Raw genomic sequence first — 18,765 nt, forward strand, 5'->3', positions numbered from 1 at the left:
CTAGTCTTAAGTCTTTTAGTCTTAGTCTAGTTTTAGTAGACTAAATATCATAAGTTTTAGTCTTAGTCTAGTCTTAAGTCTTTTAGTCTTAGTCTAGTAGACTAAATATCATAAAAGTTTTAGTCTTAGTCTAGTCTTAAGTCTTTTAGTCTTAGTCTAGTTTTAGTAGACTAAATATCATAAGAGTTTTAGTCTTAGTCTAGTCTTAAGTCTTTTAGTCTTAGTCTAGTTTTAGTAGACTAAATATCATAAGGGTTTTAGTCTTAGTCTAGTCTTAAGTCTTTTAGTCTTAGTCTAGTTTTAGTAGACTAAATATCATAAGAGTTTTAGTCTTAGTCTAGTTTTAGTAGACCAAATATTAGCAGATTTTAGTCGACTAAATCTACAGTGGATTTAGGTGACTAAATGTTTCTCCAGAATTTTCGGTCATTGGAAGTATCCATCAGTCTGTTATGGAATGGTATTAAAGTTTGAATATGCAATACAGACAGATTTAACGGTTGGTCCTAGACCTAGCTCTGACATTCCTGTTGTTCATCAGACAGGTCATTGCTCTCGGACCGGGTGCACTGCAAAACGTTAGCCTGTTGCTAACGAGCCAAGTCAACTGAAATCAGCCAAAGCTGTGTAACTAAGACTGACCAACCTACCCTCAGAGATCCGCTCTGATTGGATTTCTTCCCAACTTGTCCCACAAAAAGATTTGCTCTGATTGGCTCTCTTCTCCATTTGTCCCTCCCTAACATTTTTGTCTCATATTTATTCGTTGACTAAAGTGTCTTTTATATTTTGTCACAGTCTTCGTCATCATATCTGACTTTTTATTTAGTTTTTATTTAGATTTCGTCTGTGAAAAAGGTTCATTTACAAATATTTTTCGTCATAGTCTTCGTCAACGAAATGAACACAGATCTGTATTGACCTTAAAAATCCTTTCTCAGTCAGGCTGTCATATGCACAAGCCTCTATGTAAATCTCTGCTTTTAAGGACTAAATGACCTTACAAGGATAAAAAGCTTAGTTAAAATTAAACATAATATTAAATACAATATAATTAATATATAATATAATAATATTAAATATAGATGAGGGATTGGGGAATTAATTTTGTTTCAGGTACAGCATCGTGCTATGAATATATTTGTGCGTGTCTTCCTCAGAATTGTCCCACTGGCCAGTATCTACGGGACACGTTTACACACTGGAGGCCACAGCTTACACTCTTCTCGCTCTGGTCAAGGCCAAGGTGAGCATGTCCCACTTGTGTTTTTTATCACAGTGTCATAATATAGAAAACATACAACTGAGTCCTCATCAATGCTACCTCACTTAAAGAAATCTGGAAACAAAAGTCAGTGAAATGACTGAAGATTGAATGTCTCTCATTCATGTAGAAGCTCTAAAAGAAACTGGCAGATTACAATCTAAACTATAACTCTAACAGAATCAGGACTTATCTCTATTTTTACTAAAGTCTTCAAAGTTAAGTCAACCAAAGAGAATTTCAACCATTGACTTGCCTTCTGTTAATACAGGCATTTGAAGAAGCCAGACCTGTTGTCAGATGGTTCAACACACAGCAGAATGTGGGCGGAGGCTATGGATCAACTCAGGTAACACAGACCCCTCTCTCCATCTTGATACCTGCAGCTTACATTATGTTAGCTCTTAACTTATTTGTCTTTTAAATCCCCTCCCTCACTCTTTTTCTCTCTAGGCTACTATAATGGTGTACCAGGCTTTAGCAGAGTACTGGGCTAGTGCTAAAGAACCAGAGTATTATCTGAATGTGGACATCTTGTTGCCGGGCAGGTTAATGCCTGACAAGTACAACTTCAACAGGGACAACTACTACTTCACCAGAACATCTGAAGTAAGAAAACACACAAACAAACACATAGAGGCATCATTCCTGATGTTTTCTGTATGTATATTCTGCTGATGCCTGTGTGTGTGAGTGTTTGCATATTTAAATCCCCCAGATCAACGGTATAAACCAGAATGTAACAGTAACTGCAACAGGCACAGGAAAAGCAACGGTGAAAGTAAGTACATTTGTTATTGTTTTATCATCTGTTGTGTATACAGGTGACCTACAGTATTTCAGTATTTCTCAATCACTTTGTCTTATTTTTTGAAACAGTCATCATTCTGGCAACCTGACAACCCACAAACTAATTCAAGGGGTGTGTGTGCAGCTCAGCTGCTCTCTGCGCAGCCAGCTAACCTAACGTAGCTGTTAGCTTAGCTGTTGTCAAAACAGCAGGGCAGGATGAAAAAATACACCACCAAATTTAAGCACAGTAGAACTGAATAGTTTCCATGTTATCCCCCCCCCCCAACCTAAATATTGGCAGGTATGCTGTAAAGACTAATGTAAACAGTATGTTTATAGTTTACAGCGTTTGTATGCATAAATACCAAGCTAACATTATGTGACAGTGACAGAAACATTTTCTATAAGTTCCCTAAAATTAAAGAATCTGAAATTTAGCATATTATTTCTCCATCACTGTGTCCTTTTTGAATAGAGACCAAATTTATTTTAGATAGTTTTAAAGTAGATGTCAATTAGTTCATCACATATTAAGATGCACTTGTATCTATGTGACAGATGGTGTCTCTGTATTACGCTGTGCCTAAAGAAAAGGAGAGTGACTGTCAGAAGTTTAACTTGTCAGTGCAGCTCCTCCCAGGTAACTTGGTACCCTCTGTCTCTTTCTTTTTTCATCTTACTTGTTGTTTCTGCCAAGTACCTTACCTTATGAGAAACAAAATATTCAGCTACTCAACACATTATTTTGCTCCTGCAGATATGGATGGGAATGAGAACATATACAAGCTGAGAATTGATATTTTGTAAGTACAATCAAACTCTTACAGTAACATGGACATGTACATTAACCTTTCTGTTTTTGTTAGGTTTTTCTTTCTTTCTCTCCATCTTCTCTACCCTGTTATTTAATGTTTCTGTCCATTTTGTGTACAGGTATAAGGACAAGGACCGTGATGCAACCATGTCAATCCTGGATATTGGCTTGCCTACTGGCTTCACCGTTAACACAAATGACCTGGACTTAGTAAGAACTAAGTCCAGTCTCCTCACAGATACACATAGGCATAATACTCACATACAGTTCACAAGACTCTATAATGGTTTGCCTGACTGTGTGTGTGTGTGTGTGTGTGTGTGTGTGTGTGTGTGTGTGTCTGTGTAGCTGTCTAAAGGACGAGCCCCCATTATTGCAAAATATGAGATAAACACAGTCCTGTCAGAAAGAGGCTCACTCATCATCTACCTGGATAAGGTTAGACATCACTCTTTCCTACCTCTGTACTTTTTCTCTCTGCCTTGTTCATCCTTTCTTTATCTCTATCTCACATGTATCCACAGGTTTCTCACACACAACCAAAGGAGATCACTTTTAGGATCCATCAGGAGATGAAAGTGGGAGTCTTACAACCAGCTGCTGTGTCTGTCTATGAATACTATGACCGTGAGTCTCAGAGACACTTTGAAACATATGATGCCTCCATGTTCATTGCTGTCAATATATTTCAGAGTAGATAACACTGGATAAGCAGGCATTATTATTATTATTATTATTATTATTATTATTATTATTATTATTATATACTTTTTTAAATTATTTTACGTACATTTTCTGAAATCATTCTTTCCCATTACAGAAACACATTGTGTGAAATTCTACCATCCAGAGAGGAAAGCTGACAAGCTAATGCTCTGTACAAATGATGAATGCATATGTGCAGGAGGTAACCAGAATGATGTCAAACTGACTGAATCCGTTGTCTGTGAACATAAATTTGTTAAATCTGAAATTCTTGAACAAACACCTAAACCCAACATTAACATTGTTCTTCATAGAGATAATGCCTTGGTCAATAATGTGGGGCTTATCATCATGCATTGTCTGTAAAAAGTAGTAATTTATTATTGTACCTCAATAAAGTTGGGGGACTTAAGGCTGAGAGAAGATTAGACAAGATAACGAGTCTCCAGCCATGCTAGTGGCTCTTAGAGGCTGTACCTATATGTACAACAGCACTTTAGGCTTAATGCTAATATGCTCAAAATGACAATGCTTACATTCTGTAAATTAGCACATACAGTGTTTATCATTGTCACCATCTTAGTTATCATGTAAGCATCCTAATGCAAATGTGATTTGTTTTGCGGGTGTTTGGTCATGACCAAAAATATAGCACAAATTAAGATTTTGAAAAAGTTTGAGGTTCTTCATTAGAAAACAATGACGAGAGTAGTCATTGGTGATGAAAGTCTTAGGCCTCAGGCACCTCCAACAATACATATTATCAATACAATCTGAATGTAGGAGAAAAGAATAGTGTAAAACTTGGCCTGGTAGAAGACCCGCGCTTACAAGAGAGGGAGAGAGAGAGAGAGAGAGAGAGAGAGAGAGAGAGAGAGAGAGAGAGAGAGAGGTGTAAAGAGTTCATAATTAAATATATAAAGACAACGGTAAGTATATAAAGACACTTGAAAGGTAAAGTGACATGTGATGAGCTCAGAGCTCAACAGTCTTATGGCCTATAGGATGAAGCTGTCCCTGAACCTGGTTTGTCGCTGCGGTGGTTTGCGTCTTTGATAATCCTTTTGGCTTTCTTCCTGCACCGCTGGGTGTAGAGGTCCCCCATGGATAGCAACTCTGTCCTGGTGATGTGCTGAGCAGTTTTCACCACCCTATGTAAAGCATGGTTGATGCAGCTGGTCATGATACTCTTGACGGTCACTGGTAGAAGTTGCAGAGTATCCTGGAGTCCATGCTGAACCTCCTCAGCCTGCGGAGGAGGAAGAGCCGCTGTCTAGCAGTCTTAGTGATGGTGTTGGTGTCGTGAGTCCAGGTCAGTTCCTCACTGATGATAACCCTGAGGAACCCAAAGCTGCTGACTTTCTCCACTGCAGTCCCGTTGATGGAGATAGGGACGTGTCCTTCTCTCTGTCACTTCCTGTAGTCTACAATCAGCTTCTTTGATTTACTGACTAATTACTGAGATGGAGGTTGTTGTCTTGGCACCAAGATGTCGGGGCTCTGAACTCCCCTCTGTAGGCCGCCTTGACGCAGTCTGTGTTGAGGCTAATGACAGTGGTGTCGTCAGCGAACTTTATGAACATTCCATCAAGGCAACAAGCACCTGCAGGATCTAGTAAGATCAGAGCAGTGGTCTAACTAAAGAATAGCTCATTAAAATACTTAAATAGTGACTACAGCTGCACTCACCCATCAACATGTGCTTATTTAATCAGTTGTGTATATAGTTTATGCCTATTGTGTATTTTCAGAGAACTGCAGTATGCAGAAGAAGGACAAAATCCCCAGTGAAGAGCGAACAGCTAAGGTCTGTGAGAGTACACAGACCAGCATAATAGATTTTGGTAAGAGAGTGTAAATGAATTTATTTTATATCATACAACAATGGATGTGTATGTTGTGTGACTTAGAGATTGAGAGAATAAGTACGGTAGGACTAAATGAGGGAGAAAGTGAGCTAACAATCTGCAACTTGTCTGTCCTCAGCGTACAAAGTGAGATTGGAAACTTTTACAGAAGATTTGTCCACTGACATTTTCACAGTGAAGGTACTGGACGTCATCAAAGAAGGTAGGTATTTATCTTTGAACTGCCTGAAATGTACTAGAAACTGATGTTCATAAGGTGCATTAAAGTGACATGACAATGATAGTGACAATTTGTTATCCTCTTTTTGAATTGTTATGGACACATTGAATCTTAATGGTGTTTCCAGTCATACAGGAAAAGTCTTGGCTTGGTTCAACAATTAAGGAAACATGCTCATTAACTTTCTTGCAGAAAGATAGATGAGAAAATATTGGTCTTGTTTAATGTTCCACTCATGTTTGTACGCTAAGTATGAAGCTACCTCTAGCAGCCAGCTAACTTATCTTGCATTGCCAGGCAACCAGCAGATACTTAAATAGGTTATTGGTCCCGGGCCAAGAAATAGTCCACCATTTAACCCCTGTAAAAAAAGAATTGTTGTTTTTTACACTTTATTTCTTTGTGCGGATTAAACATGGAGATTAGAGGCGTTGGTGGGTGGATTTTGTTTCCATTGGAAAGATTTAGCTAAATTAGCCGGTTGTTGTCTGCATATTTCCTATGACAGTGGTATCAATAGTGCTATCAATCTAACTCCAAGCAAAAAAGTGAATAAGCATATTTTCTAAAATGTCAATTTTTTAAGCATGATTCCACTGGGTTTATATAAGAATACATCATTACTGCTTTGTACTACATCAAAGACATACATTAGCTGTGCATTTAACTAAATCCTAAAGTACCTTTTCTTTGTTCTCCTATTCTTGAATTACAGGAAGTCTTGATGTGAGTCCTCTGAATAAACAGCGCACATTCCTCAGTTATCCCCACTGCAGGGATTCTTTAGATCTGAAGACGGGAAAAACCTACCTTATCATGGGAACATCCAACGATATTCACAGAGATGACAGCCATCAATCGTACGTTTCTTTCTTTGTGTCACTGCTTTCTTTTAGTAAATCAAGTAAAGCTTTCTTGTACTCTAGCTTAAGAGTTACTGTTAACACTACTGTTGATATGCAGCCAGTTCTCATGAACCATTCGTTCAAAAAGCTACGAAAAGTCAAGCACTGTAATTCGTAAGCATTTCATGTTTTGTTTTTTTTGCTGTATTCATTAATACAGTAGGGAGATGGTCAGGGTGGATGGATGGGCGTTAACATACAAGACTTTGAAGAGAGTGGATTTCACTTCCTGTGGAAAACTAAAGCCTTTCACCCATGAAATGCATGTTTCTTAAGAGTGTTTTAATCCAAACCACGCTCTTTTTCCTCTTTAGTCATTTTGGTGCCTGATCTTAACTTTCGTCGCGGCAAAACGCTCATATTTTGTGGACCTAATTTAACCGTAATGTCAACTGAAACAAACGGCAGCTCGTGATGCTTTGTACCCAGATCAAAGTCACATATTTTCGTGTATCTAAACCACCAACTACCTCTGACACAATGGAGGTCTGTAGCCGGTGTAACTAAGCTCTGTAGCAGCTTAATCAACTAGCAAATGTCACTCGGCGTCATGGAGCTCATAGCCAGCTGGCAGCACGTGACCACTCAGCGTCACGTGACCAGGCGACGGTCTCCTAATTTCGTAGGATATAAGTTTTGGTGTGCATACATTTTCACTGCTTTCTATTAGTAAATCAAGTTAGGCTTTCTTGTACTCTAGCTTAAGTGTTAGTGTCGATATCGATAGTGATTGTGGGAAGGGATGAGGAGGCTTTTCATGTCACGTTACAGAGTGTTACAGATGTGTATTGTTAACTTTGCTTTCCTCAGGTATCAGTATGTATTCAGAGAGAGAACGTGGATCGAGTACTGGCCCACAGAAGCAGAGTGTCAAACTGAGGAACACAGAATTACCTGTTTGGGCATGGAGGAGATGATTTTGCAGGTCCAACTCTTTGGGTGTCAGCAGTAGTGAAACTCAAGAAAAGAAAATGTTCATTTAAAAAAAAAAAATATTTTGCATAATTGTTATTATGTAAAAATGTCCCTGTTATGGTATATGAAGGCTTACAATGTTGCTCTGTATTGATTGAAATGTAATGGTTTTAAATCTCATTGTCTGTGTTTGACAAATATACACTGATTACTGTTATGGTAATAACTGTATAGTTAGCTTTATGTTTAGTAAATAATTGATTGAAATTGATAATGTTGAGCTTAGTGCAGTGATGCATAGAGAGTTCAATTTAAAATGAAACAAATTTGAAATTGGTTGTGATTCAGAATTTATTTTGGCAGACATGACATAGGTTTAGTATATACAGAAGCATGTCATCTGCATATAGCAAAGCCTTATGTTCTTTAACACCAGGAATTATTCTTTCTATTGTGGTGGAAAGACTAATTTATACAGTGAGATCTGAAATAAGGCTGGACTCAACTAAGTCTTTTAAGTATTTTTTCTTTGCGTTTCCATAAAAACAATATTTGGACCAGTTAAGTCTGATGTTTTGTCAGGATTGGATTTATGGCCTTCACACACTGGGGATGGATTTTTTCGTGCGATTAATTCGCATGTCAATATATTTTTTCAAACTGTTGTCAACGAGGTTGATTTCTCTGAGTTTTTGTGATGCGAATAAAGACATCAACCAATCACGTTGTGTTGTTTACTTATGAGGATCATCATACAACAACACGGAGGCTGCTGTCCAAATGTGTGGGTGTGTGCCTTCAGAAGTAGATAACTTTAGTGTCCCTGTGGGGCAGTTGGGTTTGCAGCACAAGACATCACACATATGATACAAACAAGCAGTCCATACATCAGACACCGACAGACATAACATGAAGAATATACATCACACACTTCAATACACCCTTGGGTATGGCCAGGCCAGTTGGACATCTAGCTTATTGACTGATTTAAAGCTTTTATGGCTTGTGGTACAGAAGAGAATTTGGATCTGTTGGTCAGAAGGGGTTGGCAGAAACGACGTATAGATGGCAGTAGTTTAAAATGAGATGCCAGGGGGGGGGGGGTGTAGTAACAAGCAATGTTATTCGCCTTTTTCACCGTCTGTCTTTGTAAATGTGTTCAATGCTCAGTAGTGCTATCCCAAGTAACTTGCTGGCAGTTGTAACTGTTTTTCTGATTGTCTTTTTCTGTGACTCAGTTGCTTTCCGAACCAGCAGATAATACAGCAAGTTAAAACACTTTCAATAAAAGCATTATAAAACATTTGGAGCATTTTGTTATTGACATTAAAAACAAGCAGTTTCTTTAAAAAGTACATTCTTTGCTGCGTCTTACTTCGCAAAAGATCAGTCCAAGAGTCCCATGCTTGTTGTCCAGTACAATGCCAAGGTATTTGTAGTTTGTAACAACCTGAATAGAACACATCCTTGTGGAGAGCCTGTGGATGTTGTCATCGCATCAGACAGAGATGAGCCCACTCTGACCAGCTGGAATCTACTGGTAAGAAAATCCATGATTCAGTAAATAATACCTTTATTAAGATAGAATTCACTGGCTAAAATGTCTGCAGGAATCTTAGGTTGCATGGTGTTAAAAGCAGATGAAAAGTCCACAAATAGAATCTTAGCATGAGTCTTTGGTTTCTCAAGATGAGTGTGCAAAAGGTGCATTAATGTCAGAATTGCATCATCCACCCCCCTGGAGGTTTGATAAGTGAATTGCAGGGGGTCCACAAGATGCTGGGTTTGGGATACAATGTACCTCTTTACCAGACGCTCCAGGCACTTCATGACCAGTGATGTCAGTTGGTCTATTGGTCGGAAGTCATTGGACTCTGTGGGTCTTGGCAGTTTTGGCACAGGTACAATTGTAGATGTTTTCCACAGGTTAGGGACTTTACAGAGGTTAAGAGAGGAGTTGTGTCAGTGATGTCAATGTCAGTGAACACAGGGGCTAACTGTTCTGCACAGTGCTTGAGGATATTACCACAGATTTCGTCAGGGCCAGGGCTTTTCCGTGGATTACAGTGACTAAAAAGGTGAAAGACATCCGATTAACGGATGTTTAGGACAGAAGCAGGGGGTTGAGGGGGCAGCACAATGCCACCCCCAGCATTGCTGCCACTCTCAAAGTGACAAAAAAAGCTGTTTAGCAGGTTTGCCCTTTCCAGTCCCTCACCTCCAGGCAGGTTCAGGGAAGGTTTCCCTCTGCCCTTGTGTGGGACATTGGTCATGGTCTTGATCCCCTGCCATGCCTCACGGGAGTTGCTTGACACCAGGGTTGCCTAAATCTTCTGTCTGTAACTGTACTTATCCAGCTGTATTTGTCTTTTAATCTGTCTCTGTATGTCCATTTTGGCTGTGTCATCCTGATTCCAGTGTGCTTTTTTCTTTTCAATTATAAGATGCTTTCATTTATTGGAGATCCGGGGCTTGTCGTTTGGAAAGATTTTAGTGGTTTTTATGGGTATGACTGTGTCTACACAGACATTGATGTAGTCAGATATTGTTTCTATTTATATCAGGGCATTTAAAAATGTCCCAGTTTGTGCAATCGAAACAACCCTGCAGGGCCATAATACGGTCATTATTCCATACTTTAATTGAGCGTTCTTGGAGCTTCTCCCTCTGCACACGTGTACAGAAACACTTTGGGAGGAGGACGGGCGAGACAGTAGTGAGGTGAAGTAGATGTGCAGGAGGTGGGGGGGAGTGGATAAAAGGAGGGTGCTGCAGAGCGACAGTCTACAGCAGATCAGGATCAGGCTGAAGGATGAGTAGGACTCTGCTGTGGCTGCTGGCCTCTCTGGCCTTTGTCTCTCTGACTTCTCTGGCTGATAGAGCTCCATTGTAAGTAGACCTACCTTACCTTTACATCTTTAGTTAGTCCACAAAACAGAGCTAAAATATACAGTTTGTTTAATTGTTCATCTTCCTGATATTCAAATTGTTATTGGTTAAACTGCAATGGGAGCAGCACAAATATCCAGGGTCCTCTGCATTTATATCCAATTTAAAAAGTGTATAGATACAAATCATAGTATAACTTGAGTCTTACACTCAGTCCCAGAAATATTTGGACAGCGACACAATTTTCATGATTTGGGCTCTGCATGCCACCACATTGGATTTGAAATGAAACAACTGAGATGCAATTGAAGTGCAGACTTAATAAACTGCAGGTTTAATTCAAGTGGTTGAAGAAAAATATCCTATTAAACGTTAAGGAATATTTATACAAAGTCTCCTCATTTCAGGGGCTCAAAATTAACATTACCATAAATAAAATGTAAACGTTTAATACTTTTTTGAGAATCCTCTACAGGCAATGACTGCCTGAAGTCTGGAACCCATGGACATCACCAAATGCTGGATTTCCTCCTTTGTGATGCTTTGCTAGGCATTTAATGCAGTTGTTTTTAATTGTTGCTTGTTTGTTGGTCTTAAGCAAGTGAAATGCATGCTCGATCGGGTTGAGATCTGGTGATTGACTCGGCCATTGCAGAATATTCAACTTCTTTGCCTTATAAAACTCCTGGGTTGCTTTCTTTTTTGGGTCATTGTCCATCTGTACTGTGAAGCACCGTCCAATTAACTGCTGTTTTTGGCTGAATCTGAGCAGAAAATATCTGTAATATCCCTATACACTTCAGAATTCATCTGGCTGCTTCTGTCTTCTGTCACATCATCAATAAACACTAGTGACCCAGTGCCATTGGAAGCCATGCATGCCCATGCCATCACACTGCCTCAACCATGTTTTACAGACGACGTGGTGTGCTTTGGATCGTGAGCCTTTCCAAGCCTTCTCCATACTTATTCTGGTTTCATCTGTCCAAACAATGCTGTTCCAGAACTGGGCTGGCTTCTTCATGTTTTGGCAAAGTCTAATCTGGCCTTTCTATTTTTGAGGCTGATAAATGTTTTGCACCTTGTGGTGTGATGCCACACCTGGAATCAACTCCACCTTTTACATGCATAATTAATAATGGATTATCGAGGGAATAGCCCATGCAGCCCATGAAATAGCTTTTGAGTCAATTGTCCAATTACCTTTGGTCCCTTTACAAAGAGGCGGCTACATATTAAAGAGTTGAAATTCCTAAACCCTTCCTCCAATTTGGATGTGAATACCCTCAAATTAAAGCTGAGAGTCTGCACATTAAGCCACCATTGATTATATAACTGTATCTTGAATATGTTTTGGTAAACAGCTAAAATAACAAAACTTGTGTCACTGTCCAAATATTTCTGGGCCTGACTACATAGTGAGAAGTTGTTGTCCAATTTACTGCAAAAGTCAAAGTACTGTGGTTGAAATGATGCCAATGAGTTGGCCTAATTCTTGGTCAGAGTTTGCACAACGATGCATTATGCCAGACAGAGCAGGAGTCTAGAGCCATGATGACGCTTTCTTTGTGTTGGCGTTCTAACCTCCAGTGGATTTCTGAGGACTATGGTTAACTGCTCCTCAGATCTCTGCAGGGTAAATCCAGACAGCTAGCTAGACTGATTTGTCCAATCTGAGTTTTCTGTTGCATGATTAAAACAGCTTTTGAACATATATATGTTCCACCAAAACAAGTTCCTTACCGAGGCTATTTTTTGGGAGGCACTGTCATTGTGTCGTGTCACAGTTGTCTGTACCCAGGTCACAGTTAACATTTGTCGGCTACGGCGGCTGAACAGAAGCAGGGAAGAATTTCGGCAGGGGGGAGACTTTGGTTCTACTTTCCAGACCCGGTTATATATAAACTAAATAAGCTGTTTATCTGAGTGACAAACATATAGATGTTCTTCCATAAAGATTACAACATTGTCTATGTTTATGTGTAGATAAAAAAAAATATTTGTTGTTGCATAATCTACAAAATGTAACGTTACTTAAAGCAGCTTATACACTGTACATTACACATTATGGTTGCATGTCAGTTTGTAACAAAGTGGGAATCATTTTACTGTCCAACATACCATAACCTTGAAGCTGGCGATGGTAACGTTAGCCATAATATTCCACATACCATAACTTTATTGCAGAGCGATCTGTAGAGAACACGTTTCACAAGCCAACAATTCAGGCTACATGTTGTTTTGCTAGAATTAAATTAGATGTTTCCATTTTGAGGAAGTCAAAATTATGGTTCCCAATATTTACCCGTGTTTAACCATGTCTCTGATCATGCAACGGTTTAGAAAGATGCCTAGCTTTTGTAGGTCGGGTAGAATGATTCTTCCTCTGTTAATCCAGTTTGTTTGGTTGCTGCTATCATGGCTGCAGCACGTTGTATTTGTGTTTCATGTCTGACAACCCGGGTGTCAAAATTAGCAGTTGACAATAACACACAGGCCAAAACAAAAACAGACATTCATTCACCGGAATGGAAATTTAAAAGGATAAAATACTGGATTCAGCATTGTTGTCAGAGAAGATAGTATTTCAACTTAGCATGTGTCCTTATTATCTGATGACATACATGTATTGTGGTCATTTGTTCATTAAACACAGTAAATATATTACATATTGGACTTTTAGGGGTCACACGCAAAAAAGGTTAGGAAACACTTCTGTAAGAGATTCACTCTTTCGTTTTTTTTAAAGCTCACCTAGTGTACGATGCCAGAGCTCCCAAACTCAAAGCTGGACCATTTTGCGTGCCTAAAGTACTGAAAATAATACACTCAGTTTTATCTTCGTTCAAATTAAGAAAGTTTTGTGAAAGCCACAACTTAATATCATTAAGACAACTAAACAGGGAGTTTAGTGTGACACTGTCATTTGCTTTCATAGGCAAATAAATTTCCATATCATCTGCATAACAATGAAATGAGGTTGTGCTTGCCTATAATAGCCTCTAAAGGCAACATATATAAAGAAAACAGAATGGGGCCAAGAATGGAACCCTGGGGTAGAGAGACGTTGATACATACACTTGCGTGGTTCTCGACCTGGGGGGCGGGCCCTGTCTTGCGCAATGGCAATCAAATTATCCAATTCAAAATGAAAGAAATAAAATCTCTTCACTGGGGAATTGATCCCCAGACTCCTGGGCCATAGCTCACTGTTCTAGCTGTAACTGAGAGCATGAAGCTTTTCGATGAGGTTTGGTTTGTTTGTTTTTATTTATCTCAAACAACAAAAATATCTGATGAAAACAAAATAAAACAAAATAATATACAAATCAATCCAAATCCATCAAAAAACAAAAGAAGGATGAGTTGGAGAAGGAGCAGGCAGAATCACAATGATTATAAAGTCCTGCCCCTACATTACAATATATTATTACAGAAAAAACAAGTATATATGCATATACAGCATAGAAAAAATTGTAAATCATACATAATCCAATAACTTTAACAACATACAACTATACACTGTGTGTACATTCCCATTTATATTTTCAGGTGACCTTTCTGAATTGGTCAGGTATTGTTTTCTTGAATCTCTTTTTGAACTGTATAATATTATGACTCAGTTTGATCTCATTGTTTAGATCAGGGGTCTTCAACGTTTTTCAGGTCAAGGACTGCGTGTTGATTAGCTCCCTGACTCTGACATTTACTCCTTTAGGTTTTATAATTGGCTATTGAATGACGAGGCATTTTTCTACACTTCAGAGGGGATTCGGTCGGTACCTAAAAAGTATTGAATTCGCTTCAAAAGCTGCACGATATGAGAAAAATATCTAATTATGATTATTTCTTTTAATACTTTTATTTTAAAATGTTTACATAACAGTCACACACTTATCATCAATGAGAAGATCCAACAAACTAAACTAATCACACTGATTGGGATTATTTTGACTGATGTTGTGATTGTGATATGATCCACGACATCAGAGGGAATGATCATTTCTCTATCTTTATTCTCATTTTCATTGAAAAATATTAATATTAAAATGTTTTTGTCACCTTGTCAAATTAATTCAGAATTACTGCTTTCTTTACTCAAATGTTATGTATACTTTCATATATATGAGGATTATTGACCATAATTTCCAAAAACAAGTGTCAAAGTAGAGGTGATAAATTGGAATAAAGTTGGCTAAGAATGTGTGACACGTGATGATTTAAACTTTAAACTTTGTAAACAACAAAACAGAAGAAAACAGGTACACGGTCGACGGGAATACATTTTCATTTATTGAATGTGCAGAAAGTTTGATATGATGTATGAAGGAAATGTATGGATCCATGTGTTTAAACCCTCAGTATTCAGGCTGCAGTTCCGAGTATGTAATGCAGATGTAATATCAAATGTGACCACACGATGGCGGCATAGAGCAACTTTAAAATCCCATCAGGGTCACCTGAAGTTACAGACTTTTTGACATCAAGGCAGAGGTGGGACAAAGTCATTGTTATGCAAGTCACAAGTAAGTCTCAAGTCTTTGCCCTCGAGTCCCGAGTCAAGTCGAGTCAAAGATGAGGCAAGTCCCGAGTCGAGTCACAAGTCAAAGCCAACAAGTCTCAAGTCGAGTCCAAAGTCCTACCATTTTAGTTTCGAGTCATTTCAAGTCATTTCAGTTTCAGTGTATGCAATATTAAGAATATTTTCACTGCTTCAAAAGTCATAAGAAAGCCCTTTCTCTCAAGAAACTGAAGTCATATGCTTTATAGAAGTGGTTTTCAAAGTGGGGACGGGGACCCCTGGGTGCCGCGAGGGGGTGCTAGGGGGGCCATGGCAAGTTGGCATGAAAAGTATAGCAAAACAAAATAACTGAATAAATTAAATAACTAAAGTAAACCAAATTAAACCAAAAATAAGCTAAACAATATTCCCATTAGTTAAGAACTGCACTATAATAATCTATTGCATCTCTGAACATTACTACTGTAATCGTTATTATTTTATTTTATTATAGGCTATGGCTTGGTTGAATTCCAATGTAGAATGCGATCTGTTATTTCTTGATAACAGACCGTTGCCATGAAAAACAGAGCGTTGCTATGGACGCAGTTCGGTTTAGCGGAAGCAGTACAATCGTTTTTAAATCAATAAACTCCTTTTTAAATGAATATTTTGTGTCAAAGTATTTATTTGGTAGGTAGCCATGTAATAAGCGGGATAATGTATAGCGAGGCGGTAGTTATAGCGAATACAACCTGATATGAAAAGGGAAGGCTAATGGTGGATCTACTGTGACTGTGTTATGGTAACGTTACTTTAAAACGGATGCTGACATGATGCTGGCGAGGTTTTCCATCTGAGTGTGCTACACTCATGTACCTCATATAATCAGGGTTCAAAAATCCCTATTTTTGTAAGCATGAACCAGCAAGGGAGACGTGCGTTTACTGTGTCGTTGAGACAGTAAATATGCAGCAGCTAGTATGTTACGGTACATACATCCGATAAGGTGCTTAGCATTCGTTCAAAACTTACCTTTCTTTGTGCAACTTCAGGTGTCGAACAAAGTTGGACGTTGTGGCAGCTCCGTCTGTAATCTTCGACCCGCATGTTTTGCAAATTGCAACTCTTTTTTTGTCGACTACCTCGTAATTTTTATAACCAAACGAAACTATCTTCGGTATCATTTTGCCAACTGGCGCGTTGTTGCTTGTGCTTCATTGGTTGTCTTGCAATGTGCCTGCTTAGATGCTGTCGAATCAAAACAACGTGGGACTACAGTGATTGGATGTCGTGCAGGCAGCGTGCATGCTCTCTGCATGCATACAGGTGGTGCACATTTTTTTCACAGATGCAGATATACTGAGAGCGGCGCGGCCGTGTGAACATTTTCTTCCCCAGTTTTCATGGGAAGTAGCAAGTCTTCTCGAGTCAAAAGGCGCAAGTCCAAGTGAAGTCACGAGTCATTGATGTTAAAGTCCAAGTCGAGTTGCAAGTCTTTGTACATTTTGTCAAGTCGAGTCTGAAGTCATCAAATTCATGACTCGAGTCTGACTCGATTCCAAGTCACATGACTCGAGTCCACACCTCTGCATCAAGGACCCCCAAACTGACACAAGTTAGACCACGGACTGATTAGTTGTTGTCCCAGGGTTCCCATCTGATAGGATTTTTGCTTTTAGATGTATATAGTTATACATACATGCAAAAAAAACTCAAAAAACGACAAAAAGACTTACTTTTTTTTTTAAGTAGGCATCAAAGAACGACTAATAAAGTATTGCAAAAAGTCACCAAAAACATAAAAAAGCAACAAAAATGTCAGAAAAAAAAGTGTCTTAAAAGAACTTGAAAAAAGAGCCAAGAAGCTAAAAAATCTATGAAAATGTTGGAAAAACCACCAAAACCATCAAAACCCCATATGTGCATATACTCACATAATGTATGTATGTATGTATGTATGTATGTATATATAATAGAATGGATAAAATGTGGGGATATATGTGTTACGGTTCTACCGGGCAGTTCTACCAGGGGGCAGATCCCGCCAGTTTGGACCTTTTCAGTTTCAACTGATGACACGTAGGCTACACAAGGATGCGTGACGCCGCCGCCCAAACTTTGCCTCCGTTTTGGACCAACATGACTCCGCTGTAAACAAACTAAACAGGAGCTGCGTTTTTTCTGGATAAAAAGCACTATAACATTTACATTTGTCACCTGATAGATAGGATGGGGGGCCTCTAACATTTCAGGGCCGGCCCGTAGCATAGACAAATTCTACGGCCGCCGGCAGTCCAAATGAGTCAAGAAAAGTCAAATATAATAAGAAAAAAACAACCAAAAATGCAGGGGAAAAAAATGCTAAAAATGTTGCCAAAAGCGACAAAAATGTGTCATTAAAAAAAAGTTGAATAAACTTGTGCCCAACCAACATTATATAAGCAGAAGAACTGGGCCTGATTCAGGCTACTAATACATATAAATGTATAAAATAGATTAAATGTGGATAAATGTATTTAAACAATCAGTATTCAGGCTGCACTTCCAAGTATGTAATGCAGATGTAATACCAAATGTGACCACAAGATGGAGGCATAGAGCAACTTTAAAATCCTATTATTGTTACCTGAAGTTCAAGACTGTAAATCACTTCTACATGCACTGGATTCTTCACGTGCATTTGTGTTCTCATGTTGAGTCATGTAGGGGAATTCACCCTGAAACCCGTTTTAGGAGAAGAACAGATACTGACTACTATGTTCTGTTGGTCTGTTGTATAGTAGAAGACCAGAAACATGTGGACAGTAGCCGGATGGAGAGAAGGCAACGCAGAGATGGAGGAAGTCATACATCCCTTTTGGGTTAACAATAGTTGTGTGTATCAGCCTGATCAAGGAGTTAAAAAGGCCACGAAAACATGCAAAAAGCCTGAAGATGCATGGATGAAGTTCCCTGTGAATACTACTACAGAGTCAGGTATTTTATTATCATATTTAGTTTCCATGATGCAAACTGACCACCTGTAATCAGAATCCATCTGGTATTAGCAGGGCTTAATTTGAGCCGGAACACGCCGGAACATGTTCCGGCACCTCCGACGTTGGATCCGGAACCTTTTTTATTGGATTCAGCACCTCCTGTGTCACTATGAAAAATTAGTCGCCTAAATGAAAAAAATAAACTACTGTTTGTGTAGTGTTCAATGTTGTTATCTGTCTTGTTAGTCTTGATTCCCCATTGGAGTTCCACAAAAGTCAGGACGGAATCCGCATTAAAAACAAAAGCACTAGCAGATACTAAAAATAACCAAAATAAAATACTACTAATATAAAGAAGCTTATGTAGCTGTATGATTTAAGCAAAACAGAAATTAAGGGGTGGTGGTTCCCCTTTTCGGAAAGGGGGACCAGAGCGTGTGTGCCAATTACAGGGGTATCACACTTCTCAGCCTCCCCGGTAAAGTCTACTCCAAGGTGCTGGAAAGGAGGGTTCGGTCGATAGTCGAACCTCAGGTTGAAGAGGAACAATGCGGATTCCGTCCTGGTCTTGGAACAACGGACCAGATCTTTACTCTCGCAAGGATCTTGGAGGGAGCCTGGGAGTATGCCCAACCGGTCTACCTGTGCTTTGTGGATCTGGAGAAGGCGTATGACCGGGTCCCCCGGGAGATACTGTGGGAGGTTCTGCGGGAGTATGGGGTGAGGGGGTCCCTTCTCAGGGCCATCCAATCTCTGTACGACCAAAGCGAGAGCTGTGTCCGGGTTCTCGGCAGTAAGTCGGACTCGTTTCAGGTGAGAGTTGGCCTCCGCCAGGGCTGCGCTTTGTCACCAATCCTGTTTGTAGTATTTATGGACAGGATATCGAGGCGTAGTTGGGGTGGAGAGGGGTT

The 18,765-nt window shown here is 39.2% G+C and overlaps 2 protein-coding genes across 2 annotated transcripts in view; both read left to right on the forward strand.

Moving 5' to 3' along the window:
* The window catches only part of LOC116059158 (complement C3-like), a 38,098-nt gene extending 30,578 nt beyond the window's left edge, over nucleotides 1-7,520 (forward strand). Inside the window, exons 29-42 of the mRNA XM_036007043.1 lie at nucleotides 1,161-1,246; nucleotides 1,536-1,613; nucleotides 1,718-1,873; nucleotides 1,983-2,045; nucleotides 2,615-2,696; nucleotides 2,814-2,859; nucleotides 2,990-3,080; nucleotides 3,219-3,308; nucleotides 3,395-3,497; nucleotides 3,691-3,777; nucleotides 5,327-5,419; nucleotides 5,562-5,645; nucleotides 6,379-6,523; nucleotides 7,379-7,520. Coding sequence (XP_035862936.1) covers nucleotides 1,161-1,246; nucleotides 1,536-1,613; nucleotides 1,718-1,873; nucleotides 1,983-2,045; nucleotides 2,615-2,696; nucleotides 2,814-2,859; nucleotides 2,990-3,080; nucleotides 3,219-3,308; nucleotides 3,395-3,497; nucleotides 3,691-3,777; nucleotides 5,327-5,419; nucleotides 5,562-5,645; nucleotides 6,379-6,523; nucleotides 7,379-7,520 — 1,346 coding nt within the window. The remainder of the gene's footprint in view (nucleotides 1-1,160; nucleotides 1,247-1,535; nucleotides 1,614-1,717; nucleotides 1,874-1,982; nucleotides 2,046-2,614; nucleotides 2,697-2,813; nucleotides 2,860-2,989; nucleotides 3,081-3,218; nucleotides 3,309-3,394; nucleotides 3,498-3,690; nucleotides 3,778-5,326; nucleotides 5,420-5,561; nucleotides 5,646-6,378; nucleotides 6,524-7,378) is intronic.
* The window catches only part of LOC116065088 (NACHT, LRR and PYD domains-containing protein 3-like), a 321,141-nt gene that overhangs the window by 268,131 nt on the left and 34,245 nt on the right, over nucleotides 1-18,765 (forward strand). The window lies entirely within an intron of this gene.

Source organism: Sander lucioperca, chromosome 11 (genome assembly GCF_008315115.2).
Source record: "Sander lucioperca isolate FBNREF2018 chromosome 11, SLUC_FBN_1.2, whole genome shotgun sequence".
NCBI lineage: Eukaryota > Metazoa > Chordata > Actinopteri > Perciformes > Percidae > Sander > Sander lucioperca.